This window comes from Scyliorhinus torazame, chromosome 3 (assembly GCF_047496885.1).
Source record: "Scyliorhinus torazame isolate Kashiwa2021f chromosome 3, sScyTor2.1, whole genome shotgun sequence".
NCBI classification, from domain to species: Eukaryota; Metazoa; Chordata; class Chondrichthyes; order Carcharhiniformes; family Scyliorhinidae; genus Scyliorhinus; species Scyliorhinus torazame.
The window spans coordinates 201199426-201218971 of NC_092709.1; the positions used below are offsets into that span (position 1 = coordinate 201199426).

The 19546-nt window shown below is 47.5% G+C and overlaps 1 protein-coding gene across 3 annotated transcripts in view; it reads left to right on the top strand.

Annotated features, from left to right (window-relative positions):
- LOC140408893 (PGAP2-interacting protein-like) overlaps positions 1–19546 on the top strand; it is a 210139-nt gene that overhangs the window by 58014 nt on the left and 132579 nt on the right. For all 3 annotated transcript variants that reach the window (XM_072496741.1, XM_072496743.1, XM_072496742.1), the window contains exons 3-4: positions 13275–13395; positions 15261–15415. In XM_072496741.1, the coding sequence (XP_072352842.1) occupies positions 13275–13395; positions 15261–15415 (276 nt within the window). The remainder of the gene's footprint in view (positions 1–13274; positions 13396–15260; positions 15416–19546) is intronic.

The following is a 19546-nucleotide window of genomic DNA, read 5'->3' on the forward strand; positions in this document are numbered from 1 at the left end:
TTGTGGCAGGTATGCTATCGTCACAAATCCGCCAGCGCCTGTTAGAAAAGGACACCCTGGGTCTCAGGGAGGCACGGGCCCTTGCAGGCCCCCTGGATGTAGCCTCCAGGAACACCCGCGCCTACGTTCCCGACCGCGCGGCAGCCCACTGAGCAGCGTGGAAGCCCCCCGTGCGGCCGACCCCGAGACTTCCCCCATTCCCCCACAGGCCTGCATTGCAAGGCGGTCTGGCAACCCCGAGGGGCCCCGCTGCTACTTTTGCAGGCAGGCCAAGCACCCCCGCCAGCGCTGACCGGCCCACGCATCCACCTGCAAGGGATGTGGCAAAAAGGGCCATTTTGTGGGGGTATGCCAGGCCCGAGCGGTGGCCGCGGTCTCCAGCGGCGAATGCGGATCGGAACCACAAACTTCTCCACGGGCCCCGTGCGGCCAGCGGTCGCCGCCACCTCCATATCCCAGGGCCACGTGCGGACCCCGGGCGCCGCCATCTTGTTCCGCGGACGCCAGGTTGGAGGGATGGGCGCTGCCATTTTGTGCACCCCCAGCCATGTGCGACCAATGGGAGACCCCATCTTGGATGAACCCCCAGGACCCCAGCTCGGCTGACCACACACTGCCAGAAGAGAACTCTCAACTGTTGCGATTGGCCTCGGTGACTCTGGATCAGTCACGGCCTTGAACACTCTCAACCGCTACGACGACAGTTTTCATCAACGGGCACGAGACGTCCTGCCTAGTTGACTCTGGGAGCACGGAGAGCTTCATACACCCCGACACGGTAAAATCTCACTGGCCTCCGGGTCACACTCAGTGGAGATAAAGGGGTTTTGTGTAGCAAACCTCACAGTCCAGGGAAGGGAATTCAAAAATTTCCATCTCTACGTTCTTCCCCACCTCTGCGCGGCTACACTCCTGGGTTTAGACTTCCAGTGTAACCTTCAAAGCCTGACCTTCCAATTCGGCGGCCCTAGACCCCCCCTTACTGTCTGCGGCCTCGCGACCCTTAAGGTCAACCCGCCTTCCCAGTTTGCGAACCTCACCCCGGATTGCAAACCCGTTGCCACCAGGAACAGGCCCTACAGTGCCCAGGACCTGATCTTTATTAGGTCAGAGGTCCAAAGGCTACTGAAGGAAGGGGTCATTGAAGCCAGTAACAGCCCCTGGAGAGCTCAAGTAGTGGTGGTAAAGACTGGGAATAAGCATAGGATGGTCATTGACTGCAGTCAGACCATCAACAGGTTTACGCAGCTGGACGCATACCCTCTCCCCCGCATATCCGACCTGGTAAACAGGATCGCGCATTATAAGGTCTTCTCCACGGTGGATCTCAAGTCCGCCTACCACCAGCTCCCCATCCACACCAGTGACCGCAAATACACTGCCTTCGAGGCAGACGGGCGGCTCTATCACTTCTTAAAGGTTCCCTTCGGTGTCACCAATGGGGTCTTGGTCTTCCAGCGTGAGATGGACCGAATGGTTGACCGATACGGTTTACGGGCAACATTCCCATATCTCGATAATCTCACCATCTGTGGCCACGACCAGCAGGACCACGACACCAACCTCCGAAAAGTTCTCCAGACCGCTAAAATCCTTAACCTAACATACAGAAGGATAAATGCGTGTTTTGCACCGACCGTCTAGCCAGTCTCGGCTACGTAGTGTGAAATGGAGTTATAGGCCCAGACCCTGAGCGCATGCGCCCCCTTATGGAGTTCCCCCTTCCTCACTGCTCCAAGGCCCTGAAACGCTGCCTAGGGTTTTTCAGCTACTACGCCCACTGGGTCCCCAACTATGCGGACAAAGCCCGTCCCCTGATCCAATCCACAGTTTTTCCCCTGTTGATGGAGGCCCACCAGGCCTTCAGCCGCATCAAAGCAGACATTGCAAAGGCCACGATGCCCGCCATCGACGAGTCCCTCCCCTTCCAGGTCGAGAGCGATGCGTCCGACGTAGCTCTGGCGGCCACCCTCAACCAAGCGGCAGACCCGTGGCCTTCTGCTCCCGCACCCTCCATGCTTCCAAAATCCGCCACTCCTCAATCGAAAAGGAGGCCCAGGCCATAGTAGAAGCTGTGCGACATTGGAGGCACTACCTGGCCGGCAGGAGATTCATCCTCCACACTGACCAACGGTCGGTGGCTTTCATGTTTGAAAATGCACAGCGGGGCAAGATTAAAAACGACAAGATCTTGCGGTGGAGGATAGAACTCTCCACCTACAACTACGCGATCTTGTACCGTCCGGGGAAGCTAAACGAGCCTCCTGATGCCCTGTCCCGCGGCACATGTGCCACCGCACAAGTGGACCGCCTCCGAGCCTTCCACGAGGACCTCTGCCACCCGGGGGTCACTCGCTTTTTCCATTTTGTCAAGACCCACAACCTGCCTTACTCCATCGAGGAGGTCAGGACAGCCACCAGGGACTGCCAAATCTGCGCGGAGTGCAAACCGCACTTCTACCGGCCAGAGAAAGCGCACCTGATAGAGGCTTCCCGTCCCTTTGAACGCCTCAGCATGGACTTCAAAGGCCCCCTCTCCTCCACCGACCGCAACACGTATTTCCTGAACGTGATTGACGAGTACTCCCGGTTCCCATTCGCCATCCCCTGCCCCGATATGACTTCTGCCATCACCGTCCACCGTCATCCAGGCCCTCCACAGCATCTTCACACTGTTCGGTTTCCCCACCTACGTCCACAGTGATCAGGGATCCTCTTTCATGAGCGATGAGCTGCGTCAGTTCCTGCTCAGCAAGGGCATTGCCTTGAGCAGGATGACCAGCTATAACCCCCGGGGAAACAGACAGATGGAGTGGGAGAATGGGACGGTCTGGAAGGCCGTCCTGCTGGCCCTGCGGTCTAAAAATCTCCCGGTCTCCTGCTAGCAGGAGGTCCTCCCCAACGCGCTCCACTCCATCCGGTCGCTCCTCTGCACCGCGACTTACGAGACTCCTCATGAACGTCTCTTTGCCTTCCCCAGGAAGTCCACCTCCGGGGTCTCGCACGCAACATGGCTGACAGTTCCTGGACCCATCCTCCTTCACAAGCATGTGCGGATCCATAAGTCGGACCCTTTGGTCGAAAGGGTCCACCTGCTACACGCGAACACGCCTACGTGGCACAGCCCGACAGGCGCCCGGACACAGTCTCCCTCCAGGACCTGGCACCCGCTGGTTCCCCACCCACGGCCCCCGACTTGACACCCCCCACCCCCCCACCGGTTGCCTCATTCACCCCTGCACCACTCCCCCTCCCCCCAGCGAACCTCACCACAGCCCCCCGCGCCAGGAGGATCCACCTCCCATTGGTTCCACTCAGGGGTGACGAAGACGAGGACAACACGATCCCGGAGTCACAGGTGACCAAGTCGGCGGCCACATCACCACCAGGACTGAGGGATCGCAGAGGAGGGTCAAGGCCCCCGACAGACTGAACTTGTAATTCTTTTTTCCACCCCCCCCCCCCCCCCCCCCCCCCGCCGGACTCATTTTTAACAGGGGTGAATGTGGTAGTCACCACTAGTTGTATTACATGTATTACGGCACTGCCCGTACAGTAGAGGTACATGGGTAAATCCCTGCCTGCTGGCTCCGCCCAGTAGGCGGCGTATAAATGTGTGTGCTCGCCGGTGCTGCAGCCATTCTGGTTCCAGCTACAGGAGGCACAACATCTTTGCTCAATAAAGCCTCGATTATTCCACTACTCTTGTCTTTGTGGTAATTGATAGTGCATCAGGAACATTCTACTCTAGATTTGGTATTTATGCAATGAACAGTTCCCCATGGTCTGCACCATTGCGTTGACGCCCTCAGCGGTGCTCCTCAGTGATTGGGCCATGCTCTGCAGCGTCTCGGACATTCTGATCTGAGAGCGGGACATGTCCCGCAGGACCTCATCCAGGTCAGCCTGGTACTGGGTGACATCGCCCAGTGAGGCGGACATTCTGTCGAGACCCTCAGCCATGGCCGTCACCGACTGCATGACACCTTGATCATCTTCACTAAAGGTGCCGACACCATGCACCAGGCTGTCCACTGTGGTCACCACCCAAGCAGTGTTGGCCTCAATGCCACCTCCAGCGCCCGTAGCCTCTGGTACTTCTCCAAGTGGCTATGGATTTGCTTGAGTGTTGCTGACATTCCCTCTGAATGTCCGGGCCGTTCCGTAACATCTCCATCAGCTCCGGGAAAGCCTTTTCCACAGGCCCAGCATCAGTCCTGGGATCCAGCTGATCTCCGACTGCTTTTTCACCTGGGGGTTCCTGCCTCCACCTGATATACATCAGCAGCAGTGTGGCGCTCACCAGATTGTGCCCCAGAAGCCAGTCCACTAACATTTCCCACCCAGGTGCCTGTATCTGCACTGATGGAGGGTGGGGATGACAGCTGTCTGACAGCCAGCAGGGTGGCATTCTCGGAGCTCTCCTACGAGGTGGTCTGCTGGGTTGGGCCATTCATTTGGCTGGAGCACCTGCGGGAGTGGTCAGTGGGAGGTGTCATGTGACAGTACCCTTTAAGAAATGGGTGTTTAAGATATTTACCTTTAAGAAATGGAGCTGCTCATGTTACTGGAGTGATGACAGAGTGTGGGTGGAGCGGAGCTCTACTTCGGCTTTTTAGTTTCAATTTGAGAAAAAGCTTTGGGTGTGTCGGTGGTTTTCTGTGAGCTGCACTGCTGTTGATCTCTGCCATCCAAAGACTATGGATCATTTGGTGAACTCAGAATTGTAAACGGTCTCAGTATTGAATGTACACCTAATGTGCTCCTGTTTGAAGGTTTGTTAAGTCTTTTGGATGTTAAAAGGACGGCTCAGATGATTACTTAGTGTTGTATTCTTTGGGGGTTATCTTTGAGTTACTGGTTGCTGAGATAATCACTGTTTGTTTAAAAAGGTTAACTTGAGTTCATAGAATAAACATTGCTTTGTTTTTAAAAACCACTGCTCCATTTTCTGCTGTACCATACCTGTAGAGTGAGCTGTGTGCTCCCCATACCACAATCTATTAAAAGTTGTGGGTCAGGTGAACTCCATGATACACTCTGGGATTCTCTAAACCCTGGACCATAACAATTGGAGGCTCATCCGGGATAAAAGTCTATCTATTGGATTGGCTTAGTGAACTTAAAGATAGTGAGGGGTGAGCATATTGTGGTTGCTTTTCAGGTGTGGTATTCTAGTTTAAGTGGGGAGTGTGTTGTGAACAATGGCTTTTTCTGAGGCTCAGACGTTTTTGGGGGTGGAGACGGTCACACGCTGTACCTTACGGACAGAGACTAAAAGCAGACTGTTAGATTTGGCAAAAAACATTGCAGTTAACATTACCTGACAAAATGCGAAAAGATGAGGTAATTATGGCGGTGGCTAAGCATTTAAAGTTGCCTGAGATACAGTCTGATTCATTGGAAATGGCAAAAATTCAGTTGCAGATTAAGCAACCTGAACATGAAAAAGAATTAAAGCAGCTTGAATATGCAATGAGAGAAAAAGAAAAAGAGTGAGAGTTTGAACTTCAGAAAATGGCTATGAAACATAACAGTCAGTTAAAATTGGCAGACGTAAAGGGAAACGTACAGTTGGATGATAGTGATGAGGATAGTGAGAAAGAGCCTCAAAGAGCGTCAAAGTCGAAGGCTTGGTGGGAATCTATTTAAATATGTCCAAGCATTGCCAAGGTTTGACGAGGAGGTAGAAGCCTTTTTAATTTCATTTGAGAAGGTATCTAAACAAATGAAATGACCACAGGACATGTGGGTATTACTGATTCAAACAAAGCTGGTAGGTAGAGCTAGTGAAGTGTTTGCATCACTACCGGAGGAGGTATCTGGAACGTATGAGGAGGTGAAAAAACCCATCTTGGATGCATATGAACTAGTGCCTGAAGCTGACAGACAAAGGTTTAGAAATTTAAGGAAAGAATTTGGTCAAACATAGATGGAGTTTGAAAGAATCAAACAGAGTAATTTTGATAGGTGGATAAGGGCTTTGAAAATAGACCAAACGTATGAAGCTCTCAGAGAAATTATACTTTTGGAGGAGTTTAAAAATTCAATTCCTTATGTAGTGAGAATTCATGTGGAAGAGCAGAGGGTTAAAACTGCGAGATTAGCAGCAGAAATGGCAGATGATTATGAATTAGTTCATAAATCAAATCTTGGTTTCCAACATCAGTTTCAGCCTGAGGGATAGAAACTGGGGACATGAGAAATACTCAAGTGGTAAAAGTAAAGGTGATCTGATGGGAGATAATAAGGAGAGTGTACCTCAGATTTAAAAAGAAATCCAGGAGGGTGGAAAAGAACTGAAAAGTTTCAAATGTTTTCACTGTAATAAAGTAGGCCATGTAAAGTCACAGTGTTGGTGGTTGAAGAAAAGCACTGGGAAGGCTGATGTGGTAAAACAGGATAAGATAGTGGGGTTTGTTAAAGTAGTAAAGGAAAGCCCTTGTGAAGCGAAGGAGGTGCAAAGGACTGTACAGCCTGATCAAGAGGTGATTGATAAAAAGGTGCCAGATCTCTTTAAAGAATTTACTTGTGTGGTGAAGTTTACTCATGTGTATCTGAAGGAGTAGGTAAAGAAGTCACAATTTTAAGAGATACGGGAGCTAGTCAATCCTTAATGGTAAGGGATGAGGAGTTATGTAGTTTGGGAAGAATGTTGCCAGAAAAGGTGGTAATATGTGGAATTCAGGGTGAGAGGAGTAGTGTTCCATTATATAAGGTAAGGTTGGAAAGTCCAGTGAAGAGTGGTGAAGTGGTAATAGGAGTAATAGAGAAACTATCTTGTCCAGGAATACAGTTTATCTTGGGTAATGATATAGCTGGTTCGCAAGTGGGAGTGATGCCTACTGTGGTTGATAAGCCAGTGGAAAATCAGACAACTGAAGTGTTGAAGGACGAATATCCTGGGATTTTTCCAGATTGTGTAGTAACAAGGTTGCAAAGTCACAGGTTAAGACAAGAGGAGAAACCAAAGAGTGAAGATGACGTTGAAGTGCAATTGTCAGAAACGATTTGTGGTCAGATGGTTGAAAAAGAACAAGAACAGGTGGAGGATGAGGTGGATATTTTTAGTTCAGGAAAATTGGCGGAGTTACAACTGGAAGATGTAGAAATAAAACAGATGTATCAGAAAGTGTATACGGAACAGGAATCTGGGTGTATACCAGAGTGTTATTACCGTAAAAGTGATGTCTTGATGAGAAAATGGAGACCTTTACATATGCAGGCAGATGAAAAGTGGCAGAAGTTCATCAAGTAGTATTGCCGGTAGGGTATCGAAAGGAGGTGTTGCGAGTTGCACATGAGGTAACAGTGGCAGGTCATTTGGGAATAAGGAAAACTCAAGCTAAAATACAAAAACATTTTTATTGGCCTGGACTACATAAAGATGTAGTTAAATTTTGTCAATCATGTCACACATGTCAAGTGATAGGGAAACCTCAAGCAGTGATAAAACCAGTGCCCTTAATACCCATTCCAGCATTTGATGAACCTTTTACAAGGGTCCTAATTGATTGCATAGGACCGCTTCCTAAAACAAAAAGTGGGAATCAATATCTTTTGACTATAATGGATGTGTCTACTAGGTTTCCAGAGGCCATTCCAGTACGTAATATTACAGCTAAAAAGATTGTGGAGGAGTTACTGAAATTCTTTACTAGATATGGACTACCCACAGAAATACAATCGGATCAACGATCAAATTTTACCTCCAGGTTATTCAAAGAAGTAATGGATAGCTTAGGAATAAAACAATTTAAATCTACTCAGAATCCATTCAGAATCGCAGGGAGCGTTAGAAAGGTGGCATCAGACATTAAAGACAATGTTGAGGGCTTATTGTCAAGATTATCCAGAGGGTTAGGATAAAGGAATTCCATTCGTACTGTTTGCAATTAGGGATGCTCCTAATGAGTCAACCAAATTTAGTCCTTTTGAACTAATTTTTGGTCATGAGGTAAGAGGACCACTTAAATTGATTAAGGAAAAATTGGTGAGTGAGAATTCGGAAATTACATTATTGGATTACGTGTCAAATTTTAGGGAACGATTAAATAGAGCAGATAAATTGGCTAGACAACATTTAAAAGTTGCACAAAATGTGATGAAAAGGGTAACAGACAAGAAATCCAAAGTTCGTAGTTTTGCCAGTGGAGATAAAGTTTTAGTATTGTTACTAGTGGTAGGTGAACCTTTTAAAGCAATGTTTTGTGGACCTTATCAGATTGAAAGGAAATTAAGTGAGGTGAATTATGTGGTTAAAAACACCAAATCCAGATGACTGTGAATTTGACATACCTCAAATTAAATTGGAAAATGAGGATGTTCTTAAAAATTGGGATAAATTGTTGAGTTATGTTGATATCACATGAGCAAGTTTGTGGAGATAAATTTGGAAGTACTAAAATGGCTATACATGATGTAGATGTGGGAAATGCTGTTCCAATCAAACAACATCCATACAGACTTAACCCTTTAAAATTGGCACAGGTTAACAAAGAGACTGAGAGTATGCTTAATAATGGCACAATTGAAGTGGGTTGCAGTCAATGGAGCTCACCCATAGTGATGATACCAAAACCAGACAGTACCCAACGGTTGCGTGTGGACTATAGAAAGGTTAATGCAGTTACAAAAACGGACTCTTATCCTATCCCACGTTTGGAAGATTGCATTGAGAAAGTGAGACAATCAGTTTTTATTTCCAAAGTGGATTACTTAAAGGTTACTGGCAGGTACCTTTATCCGAAAGGGCGAAGGAGATGTCAGCTTTTGTGACTCCAGATGGTATATACCAATTCAAAGTTATGCCATTTGGCATGAACAACGTCCAAGCCACATTTCAACGGTTAACTAACAAAGTTGTTTCAGGATTACCCAATTGTGCGGTATATATCGACGATCTGGTAATTTTCAGCCAGACTTGGAAAGACCATTTAAAACATCTGATGGAGTTATTCGATCAACTTCAGGAGGTGGGTTTGGTGATAAACCTAGCTAAAAGTGAATTTGGAAAGGCCCAAGTCACTTTGCTTGGCCATATAATCGGACAGGGTCGAATGGTCCCATGGGATGTGAAAACAAAAATTATTGGGGAGTTTCCGATACCCTCGACACAACGGGAAATAATGCGATTTCTTGGTATGAGTGGATTTTACCGGAGATTTGTACCCAATTTTAGCAGTGCGTTCGCTCCACTGACGGACTTGCTCAAGAAGCGTAACCAATTCCAGTGGACAGCAGAGTGTCAACAGGCATTTGACGGCCTGAAGGCTGTGTTAACCACTGCTCCTGTGTTAGTCATCCCAAATTATACCATTCAAAGTGGCTGTTGATGCAAGTGATGTGGGCATAGGTGCGGTGCTTCTACAGGACGACGACGAAGGGCTAGAGTGGCCCATTGGTTATTTTAAAAAGAAATTGAATTCTCATCAGAAAAAGTATTCCACGATTGAGAAGGAGACTTTGTGTTTGGTGCTGGCTTTGCAACATTTTCACATTTATGTAACCAGCAATCCGTCTGACGCCGTTATATACACTGATCATAATCCGTTGACATTTTTGGAGCGATTCGGGAATAACAATGCAAGGCTGTTTCGCTGAAGTTTACTGTTACAGCCATTTCATTTAAAAATAGTACATGTGTAAGGACGAGAATACGTGATAGCTGATGCTTTGTCACGAATGTGATGAACGGAAGCAATTTCAGTTGGAGGAAGGAGAACAAAAATGGACTATATTATTGTACCTGTTTGCGTGTGTTGTTTTTTTGAAACAATAACGTATATTTGCTGTGTGCATTTCTTAAAGGATGGTGAAAAGGTGGAAAATGAAACCATCTTGAAGTTGATGGTTTTTTTTTTCTTGGGGGAGAGGTGTCATGTAAGATTACCCTTTACGAAATGGGTGTTTAAGAAATGTACCTTTAAGAAATGGAGCTGCTCATGTTATTGGAGTGATGTCAGAGTGTGGGTGATGCTGAGCTCTACTTCTGCATTTTAGTTTCAGTTTGAGAAATAGCTTTGGGTGTGTCTGTGGTTTTCTGTGAGCTGCACTGCTGTTGATCTCTGCCATCCAAAGACTATGAATCATTTTGTGAACTCAGAATTGTAAAAGGTCTCAGTATTGAATGTACACCTAATGTGCTCCTGTTTGAAGGTTTGTTCAGTCTTTTGGATGTTAAGAGGACAGCTCAAATGATTACTTAGTGTTGTATTCTTTGGGGGTTATCTTTGAGTTAATGGTTGCTAAGATATTCACTGTTTGTTTAAAAAGGTTAACTTGAGTTCATAGAATAAACATTGCTTTGTTTTTAAAAAACACTGGTCCATTTTCTGCTGTACCATACCTGTAGAGTGAGCTGTGTGCTCCCCATAACACAATCTATTAAAAGTTGTGGGTCAGGTGTACTCCATGACACACTTTGGGATTCTCTAAACCCTGGCCCATAACAGAGGCAATAACAACTCATGTTTGACAGGTACCCTTAGGTGGAGCCCCGTGATTCCTCACCTCTGTGGCGTCTGCCAGCCCCCACGTTGGTGACTGCCCTGTCCTTGGCCGCACCAGTCTCCTCCTTGAAGGTGGTACGATTCTGATGTCTGGCACCCCTCTGCCAATCTGGACGCTCTCCCAGCGATTGTGGGAGATCATTTCCTGAGGAGACACAGAGAGGACATCATGAGCCACACGTATGGTTCACAGTGGTGGGAGGGGGTGTGTAAAGGGAGGGTTGAAGGGGGAGGGGTGGAGGAAGGGTATGAGGGAATTGCAAGGGGAGGGGCTGCAGGGAGGGTTGGGGGTTGCATGGAGAATTAGGGTGTGGATGCTCCCATGGGGGCAGAAAGTTTTCAGGGGTGGGGGGTGGGGTGGGGGTGGGGGCTGGCAATAGTGTCTACTCACTCGTGCTGCCCGGTGTATGTAATTGACTTTCTCCCTGCACTGGACGCCAGCTCTCCTGGTCACACTCCCTGAGTTCACTGCCTCCGCCACCTTGTCCAAGGCGGGCCTATGGCTGACCCTCCTGGACTTTCGGGGGAACAGGACATCCCTTCTGGCCTCCACAGCATCTTGCAGCCTCCCCAGGTCAGCGCCATTATTGCGAGCTGGCTGGGGTTGGCTGAACAAGTGCAGTCTAAGTGCTGCTCGACCTTGTTAGCGAGGTTCTGGCGAGCGCGGTACCGGTGAATCAGCTGGCGATCCTTCATTTGTGGCGAGAAACCCATGAAACCTTGTTAAGTTGACCAATTAACGTTGAATTGTATTGCAGGCCTTGCTGGGCTGAGCACCGGGAAGCTCCTGGCAATTCCCGCTCACTACCACACTTAGAAATCTTCCCAGAGAATCGCGCCCAAAGTTAATGAAATTTTGTAATTCAGGGCGAGAGCAGGACACGCACCAATACAGTAATCGCTGTACTCGATAAAGAGTTGAGGAAGGGGGCCCAAGTAGAATTGAAACAATGAATGTTCTTTACATCCCATTAAAAAGCAGGCATAGCTAGGATCAAGTGGGTACCCATCTTTTTATCTTGACCCACCACTTATTACATCTTATTGCATCTCCAACTTTTTCCAGCTCTGATGAAAGGTCATTAACCTGAAATGTTGGCCTGGATTTTCTTTTTTAAAAATATATTTATTAAAGTTTTTTAACACAATTTTTCTCCCTTACAAACAATACCCCCCCCCCCCCCCCCCCGTAACAAAAAAAAAAGAGAAATTGCGCAGAGCAAGATATATACATGGCAAAATGATATATTTACACAGCTTTGTACACTGGCCCTCATCCGTACGTGCCAGTTTCCCCAACCCTTCATGTTATCTCTTGCTCATCCACTCTCCCAGGCAGTCCCCCCCCCTCCCAGGACGCCCCCTCCACCCCCCCACCAAGGTTGCTGCTGCTGCTGACCGACCTTCCTCTAACGCTCCGCGAGATAGTCTAGGAACGGTTGCCACCGCCTGTAGAACCCCTGCGCAGACCCTCTCAAGGCGAACTTAATCCTCTCCAACTTTATGAACCAAGCCATATCATTTATCCAGGCCTCCTGCATGGGGGGCTTCGCCTCCTTCCACATTAGCAAGATCCTTCGCCGGGCTACTAGGGACGCAAAGGCCAGAATGCCAGCCTCTTTCGCCTCCTGCACTCCCGGTTCGTCCACTACTCCAAATATTGCTAGCCCCCAGCTTGGCTTGACCCGGACTTTCACCCCCTGAGATATTGCTCCCGCCACTCCTCTCCAGAACCCCTCCAGTGCCGGGCATGACCAAAACATATGGACATGGTTCGCCGGGCTCCCTGAGCACCTTCCACATCTGTCCTCTACCCCAAAGAACCTACTCAACCTCGCCCCCGTCAAGTGCGCTCTGTGGACCACCTTAAATTGTATCAGGCTGAGCCTGGCACACGAGGAGGAGGAATTAACCCTACCTTGGGCATCAGCCCACAGACCTTCCTCGATCTCCTCCCCCAGCTCCTCCTCCCATTTACCCTTCAACTCTTCTACCAGCGCTTCCCCCTCTTTCAACTCCTGGTGTATTTCCGTCACTTTGCCCTCCCCGACCCATACACCCGAGATCACCCTATCTTGAACTTCTTGTGCCGGGAGCAACGGGAATTCCCTCACCTGTCGCCTCACAAAAGCCCTCACCTACATATATCTAAAGGCATTTCCCGGGGGTGTTGGCCTGGATTTTCACCAAGTTGGGTTGGCTCGGGAGCCCTTTAAAATTGGCGGCCGGATCTCGATTTTGAGATTCCTAACCCCAAACCTGGGCCGTTTGATTTTTTTTGGGAGTGTGTTTAAAGGATGAGGACTGCTTCCTGTCAGAATGCTGCACCCAGCATTTCTGGGCTGGCTTCATTTTGGAGGTAGATATCTCTTACTCTTCTGTAATTTTCATGGAGGTAATTTTCATGTTTTTAAAGAGTCATGGTTCATAGTCCCTCAGAGGTGTTGTGAATCCTAGCGAAAGGATCAATTCAAAAGATCCCCCTCATGTCCCCATGCAGGTTATACTCCCCATACAACCCATGTCCCCAAATGTCCCCTATGCCAAGTTCTGCCCTTCTACCCCACCCCCTGTGTTCCCTCAAGCCCCCTATGCTAAGCTCTACCCTTCAACCCATCCTTCCAGGCATCTCATGGTCAGTATGCCAAGCAATGGCACTTCCATACCTATAGACCCACCACACACTTTCTAGAACCAGTGTATAGTGGGATCTATTTCAAAAATAAAGATTTTGTGTTGTAATATGTTATATTTATGTTACAGGGAGCATTGCTTCGTATCAGGCCTCTGATCCTGTCAGCCGGCTGCTGTTGCTGGCTTTTGGTGTATCTTCAGCCCTGCTTGTTCAAGCTGTCACTTGGTGGTCAGGAAGCAATCAGCAACGGTATCTATCTTATTTTTGCCTATTGTACAATTTTGTATCTTTTGTACCTTCTGGTGTGGACAAACTAGAATTTAAACAAAAAATACAGCAGCAAATCCAAAAAGTTTATTTAATGATCTTGCAGTTGCAAACTTGACATATGTCGTCAGAAACTTGTTTAGATTATCACATGTCCAAGGTAAATTAACAACACAAGCTATTGCATTTTTATATATGTGGCCATTTATAATTTTTCAAATACGGGTGGTTGGTAACATTCAGATGTGAAGTCTTTACAATCTGTGAGGATATCCGAACAGTCTCTTTAGCAAGTAGCTCTGCCAATACTGATGTTATTTGTCCAGAAGATATGATTGAATTTAGTTTCTCATTGTAGGTAATTCCCAGCGAGGTTGCTGTGTAAAATGGCTTACAGGGGTGATGTGGTTCATTTTTTGAGAACGTAAGAAATAGAAGCAAAAGAAAATCGTATAGCCCGTCAAACCTGCTCTCCCATTCATTATGATCATGGCTGATCTTGGGCTGCCTGTCCACCTCCCTCTCCAAACCTCTTGATGCCCTGAGAGATGAAGAATCTGTCTATCTCAGCCAAAAATATGCTCAATGGTGGTGCATCCATACCCCTCTGGGTTTGAGAATTCCAAAGATTCAGAACTCTGTAAGTGAAGAAGTTTCCACTCATCTTAGTCCTAAATGATTGGCCTTTATTCCTACATTGTACACCCTTGTACTAAATGTCTCAGCCAGGGGAATGACCTCTCAGTATCTACCCTGTCAGGTCCCTTCATAATCTTGAATGTTTCAATGAGATCACCTCTCATTCTTCCGAAATCCAGGGAATATACACTTAAATGACTCAACCTCTCATCATAAGCCAACCCTCTCCTCTCATGGGCCAACCTCGTGAACCTTTGTTATACTGCCTCCAATGCAGGTATAACCTTCCTTAAATATGGAGACCCAAACTGCACACTGTATTACAGATATGGTCTCACCAAACCCCTGTACAATTGTAGCAAGATTTCTTAATTATTTTACTCCAATTCCCTTGCAGTAAGGCCAAAATTCCATTTGCCATCCTAATTTTGTGCTGCACCTGCATGCTAACCTTTGTGTTCCTTGTCTGAGTACACCCGAGTCTCTCTGAGTGTCAACATTTATAAGTTTCATGACTTTTTAAAAATATTCTGCTTTTCTATTCCTATGACCAAAGTGAGTAACCACACAATTCCTCATTATGCTCCATCTGTCACTTTGTTGCCCACTCATCTAACCTGTCTATATTTCCTTGCAGCCTCTTTGTGCCCTCACAGTTCCAATCCCCCCTAGCATTGTTTGATCGGCTAGTTTAGATACGTTACTTTCTGTCCCTTCTAAGTCATTAATATCGATTGTAAATCTCCTGAGGGTCCAGCACTGATCCATGTGCCATCATGAACATGCCCTATTTATCCCTACTCTCTGCATTTGTATCTGTGCTAATGTATCCCATGAAATATTTGCTCAATGTCTTTGTCATCTCCTTATTTCCCATGATGTATTGTTCCTTTAATAACTTCTGTCAGATGATTTGCAATACTATTGATATCAGAGCAAGGAATAACTGTGGCCCATGTCAAAATACTCTTGGCTAAAGGAAGAGGAAAGTAGTGAAAAGGGACAAGCTAACGAATGTCAAGATGAAGTAAGATTTTGTTGATAAAATAAAATTGTATAAAGGAGAAATCATTGAAACCAGAATGTAAAATAATTAGTTTGACAAATATGCAGTTTCTCAAAAGTGACTCTTTTGCTAAACTTTGCTAAACTGTCTTATCATAAAGGGTAAACAGATACTAACATTTGATTCAATTTCATGTCTGCAGGCTCTGCAGAACCTGGGGTTTCATTTTGGGTCATTTTCTGCTACTTGTACTAAGGATCTGGTGTACCTCCCTGAACCCAATATGGTCATGCAACACATTCAACATTTTAACACTGTCCCTGGGTGCCATTGTGACTTTGGACAGAATACATTCAGGTAAATAAGACAGTCAAGCTATGCAGTCTTGTAATATTCAAGGAAGTTATAATGTTCTTCCAGCTAATTCATGTAGAAATTGTTGGCTGAGCACACCTTATAATTTATTATTGCCGTCTCATAGACTGTCGAGATTTAAAAAGATGTGATAAGTGTATTTTTCAAAATACATTTAGTTTGCCTGGTCTTTTGACCCGGTAGTAATCATTTGGTAATTTTATTTAGCATTCAGCTATGACTTGGGTATTTTTTTACAAGACAGGAAACAGTGGTCATACATCTAAAATGTTGGGTGTTTTAACTTTAGAACAATATAGAGTTAATTAAAATTAGGAAAGGACACAATTGGGGCCTGGATTCTCCGCTTAGGAGACTAAGGCCGGGATTCTTCGAAAATGGGGCTGTGTCTCCACGCCCGCCGGAAAACGGGCGCAAATCACCAACCTTTTTCAAAAAATCCGGAGTGATCCTCCGGAGTTCAGGGGGCTAGCAGGGTCCCGGCGTGCGCCGTGCAGCTCTTGCTGCCGATACGGGGCTCTGCACCTTCAGCTGTGGGTCCACGTGTGTGCGTGCCGGCCGTTTTGCGCTGGCCCCCGGTGCAACATGGCGGAGCCACATGTTGCTGATTGTGTTTCTCTTTATTTGGCTCTGAATATGGTGGTCAATATGGTCGCCTTCCTTGATTCTAATTACGTTTTGCTCTAGAGTCGCCAGGTATCTTTCGATTCCACCACAAGGTTCAAACCGAATACTAATCAAAGACTCGATACACCAGTTAGTTAGTTCAAAGTCAAATGCTTATTTATTTACACACACAGTTAAATATACTCATGCACAAATACTACAGACTAAACTATCACTACTGCTAAAGCCTATACTTAGCTTTGGGCGCCCACTCAGTCAGAGGGGGGTTGGGGATAAGTGGGGGAGGGTGCGATGATGGGGGTGGGATGGGGGAGGGTGGAGAAGGTGGGGCAGCACCAATGGGTGATTGGGGTAGTTGGGGACACAAGTGTACAGCATTTTTATAAAATTTGCATCAAGAAATAATGCGTCTCTGGCACTTTCTTCCACTGAGCTCCATTCCCTTGCCCCAGCTCCCCGGGCATGGAGGTCCTGGTTGCCTCTTTTCCCCCACCCCCAGGCACACCAGGTGCAGACGCTGGGTGTGAGTGAGCCGTTAGATAGTGGGTCGCTCCTGTTAATTGTGTGGAGATTGGCCTTAAGTGGTGAGATTGGTTTCTTGCCAGGCTACGGCGAGTTCCTGATTTCGCGGGAGTGGCAGGATAGATCGCAGACTGATCGGTGCCTGGGGTGGATCCATTTTTTGGCCTCTCTCATGATTTAACAGCCTCATTGAGCTCTCGCTTAAGCGCATCATGTCTATTAAATCATGCCCTAAGGTTGTTAGATGCAGTGGGGAACTTACCGGCTGATCCAGCGGGAAACCCAGCAAAAACTCGCCACAAGTGACACTTTGAAACTTTTCCGTTAGATTGTACCCTTCGAATAGCAAGCAGGGTAAACTTCCTCACGCAGAGAGTTGTGAGGCTGTGGAATTCACTCCAAGGGCTAGTGATTGGGGAAGAATCTGTGTACTGAAGATCAGATTAGATGGATAAAGGAAAAATGCGGAAGGGATATGAGAACAGGGTGGGTAAATGTGTTTAGAATTATTTGCTCATTTAAAAGGTAAATTCCAATGTGGCCAAAAGCAAAATACTGTGGATGCTGGAATAAAAACAGGTAATGGTGGGAAGACTGAGTAGACCTGAAAGGTTGGGATGGATTTTACAAGGCGAGTGGGGGAATGTTGTGCCCCTCCGCCGTCCCCCCCCAACTAGAATAAAAGTTGCTCACGAACCAAACTGACTGACTTTAAAAAAGGTTGCAAGCAGACAGTCGACTTCCACCCCTTGGTGAGAGGAGGTCCCAGCTCTAACAGTCCCTGGTTGACAGGTCAGCGTGGAAAATACTGGCTCCATGCCAACTTTGCTTCCAGGCAGGGCGGCAAGCCATTTGCCTCCCTATATTATTCAGCCCAAGAGAGTGAAAGAACCACAGGCAAAGGAATTAACCTTCCTGCGGGGGAGGTAACTGAAACAGAAACAAGTATTGGAGTATTAAACGCAGAGTGGATGGACACCCCACAGAGTTTAAACGACACAGAAGCAGGGGTTTTACCAGATGAGGTCAAATGGCTCCAGCAAATTACATTGCAACCTTCACCTATAAAATGACATGGTACTTGTGGGACAACTTTAAAAGTCGAAGACCAACTCTTGGCAAAGCTAAAATATAAAGACCAAGAAATCCTCGAACCTCCCTCTGTCATTCAAAATCTAGAGTGCCCTCTACTCAGAAAGACTGAAACTAAAAGTAACCGATGAAGTGGGTGAAGTTGCTGTTGAGAACAGCAGCAGTACATTTGAAAATGAATCTCCAAAATTGTTTTCGGCACAAAGGAGCTGATGCGAAGCAGATTTTCCTCTGGAAAGGTTCTTGGACAAAGTCAAGGGTGAAATTGAAAAGATGCAGCAGCGGGCTCACTGGGCGTCATTTTTTAAATGTTTTAAAATCCAATTAAGGGGCAATTTAGCGTGGCCAATCCACCTACCCTGCGATCTTTGGGTTGTGGGGGTGAGACCCACGCAGACACGGGGAGAATGTGTAAACTCCACACGGACAGTGAGCCGGGGCCTCGGCCTCGGCGTCGTGAGGCAGCAGTGCTAATCACTGCGTCACAGTGTCGCGCCTGCCCGCTGGCCATCATGCCAACAAAATAGCATTCAGGAATGGTTATGTCATTAGGGTGAGATGGTGGCACAGTTGTAATATTGCAGGACTAGTGATCCAGAGGCCTAGGCTCATGTTTCCTGGATTGATGAACTTGTCGTATGAGGAACGGTTGAGGACACTGGGTCTGTACTCGTTGGAGTTTAGAAGGATGAGGGGGGTCATATTGAAACTTACAGGATACTGCGAGGCCTGGATAGAGTGGATGTGGAGAGGATGTTTCCACTTGGAGGAAAAACTAGAACCAGAGGACATCATCTCAGACTAAAGGAACGATCCTTTAAAACAGAGATGAGGAGGAATTTTTTCAGCCAGAGGGTGGTGAATCTGTGGAACTCTGCCGCAGAAGGCTCTGGAGGCCAAATCACTGAGTGCCTTAAAGACAGAGATAGATAGTGTTATAACCTGCCTGCTTACCACTGGCTGGGGACTATGGCAATCCCACAATCCTTTGGGAGTATGAGCTTCCTCAATGAGGGGGGGTGGAGAAATCATTAGCAGATTCCCTGCATAAATAAAGCTGCGGAATTAACAATGCGGCCACCCAGAGAAAGTTGTTAGCTGAGCCAACATTGACTTTTCAACAGGCCATTCAAATAGTATTGTCCTGAGAGAGCACAGAACGGGGAGTGCAGGAGCTACAGGGAATGGAGGTGCACGCCTTGGGGCGCAACCCCTTCCATCCAAAAGTGTCTCCCCGTATCCCTGCGGTACCTTGGGCGAGGCGACGTCCGGATCGACGCCAGTGGCCGTCAGACGTTCTTCCCCGAAGGATGAGGAGCCATGTCCGTGTCGGACTTGTGGCCGCCGACCCCGTCACGGTCGCAGGTCCTGGGGGCGCCAGAGGCGCCGTCGTTCCGACAGAAACTGGGGCCAGCCCAGGGGCCGTACCTTCCATTTGGATGAACCTGTGGCGACTACTCCCGAGGGCTTGGAGACGGAGGACGACTGCCTGCAGATTCATTGTGTGGCAGCTCGCCGTGTGGCCTCCATTAAGGTGACAGTACGGGTCAATGGTCACCCGCTTGAGATGGAGTTGGACACTGGCGCAGCGGTCTCCGTGATCGCCCAGAGGACATTCGACCGCATCAAGCAAGGTATACAGACCCTTACATTAACCGACACACAGGCCAGGTTGGCCACCTATACGGGGGAACCATTGGACATTGCAGGAACTACGATGACCCCTGTTGTTTATGGACACCAGGGGGGGTGTTTCCCACTTATCGTGGTGCGCGGCCACGGGCCCAGCTGTTGGGTCGCGACTGGCGCCATTTGCGGTTGCAATGTCAGCACATCCTCCAAACAGGTTCTGGAGCGTTGACTGAGGTGCTA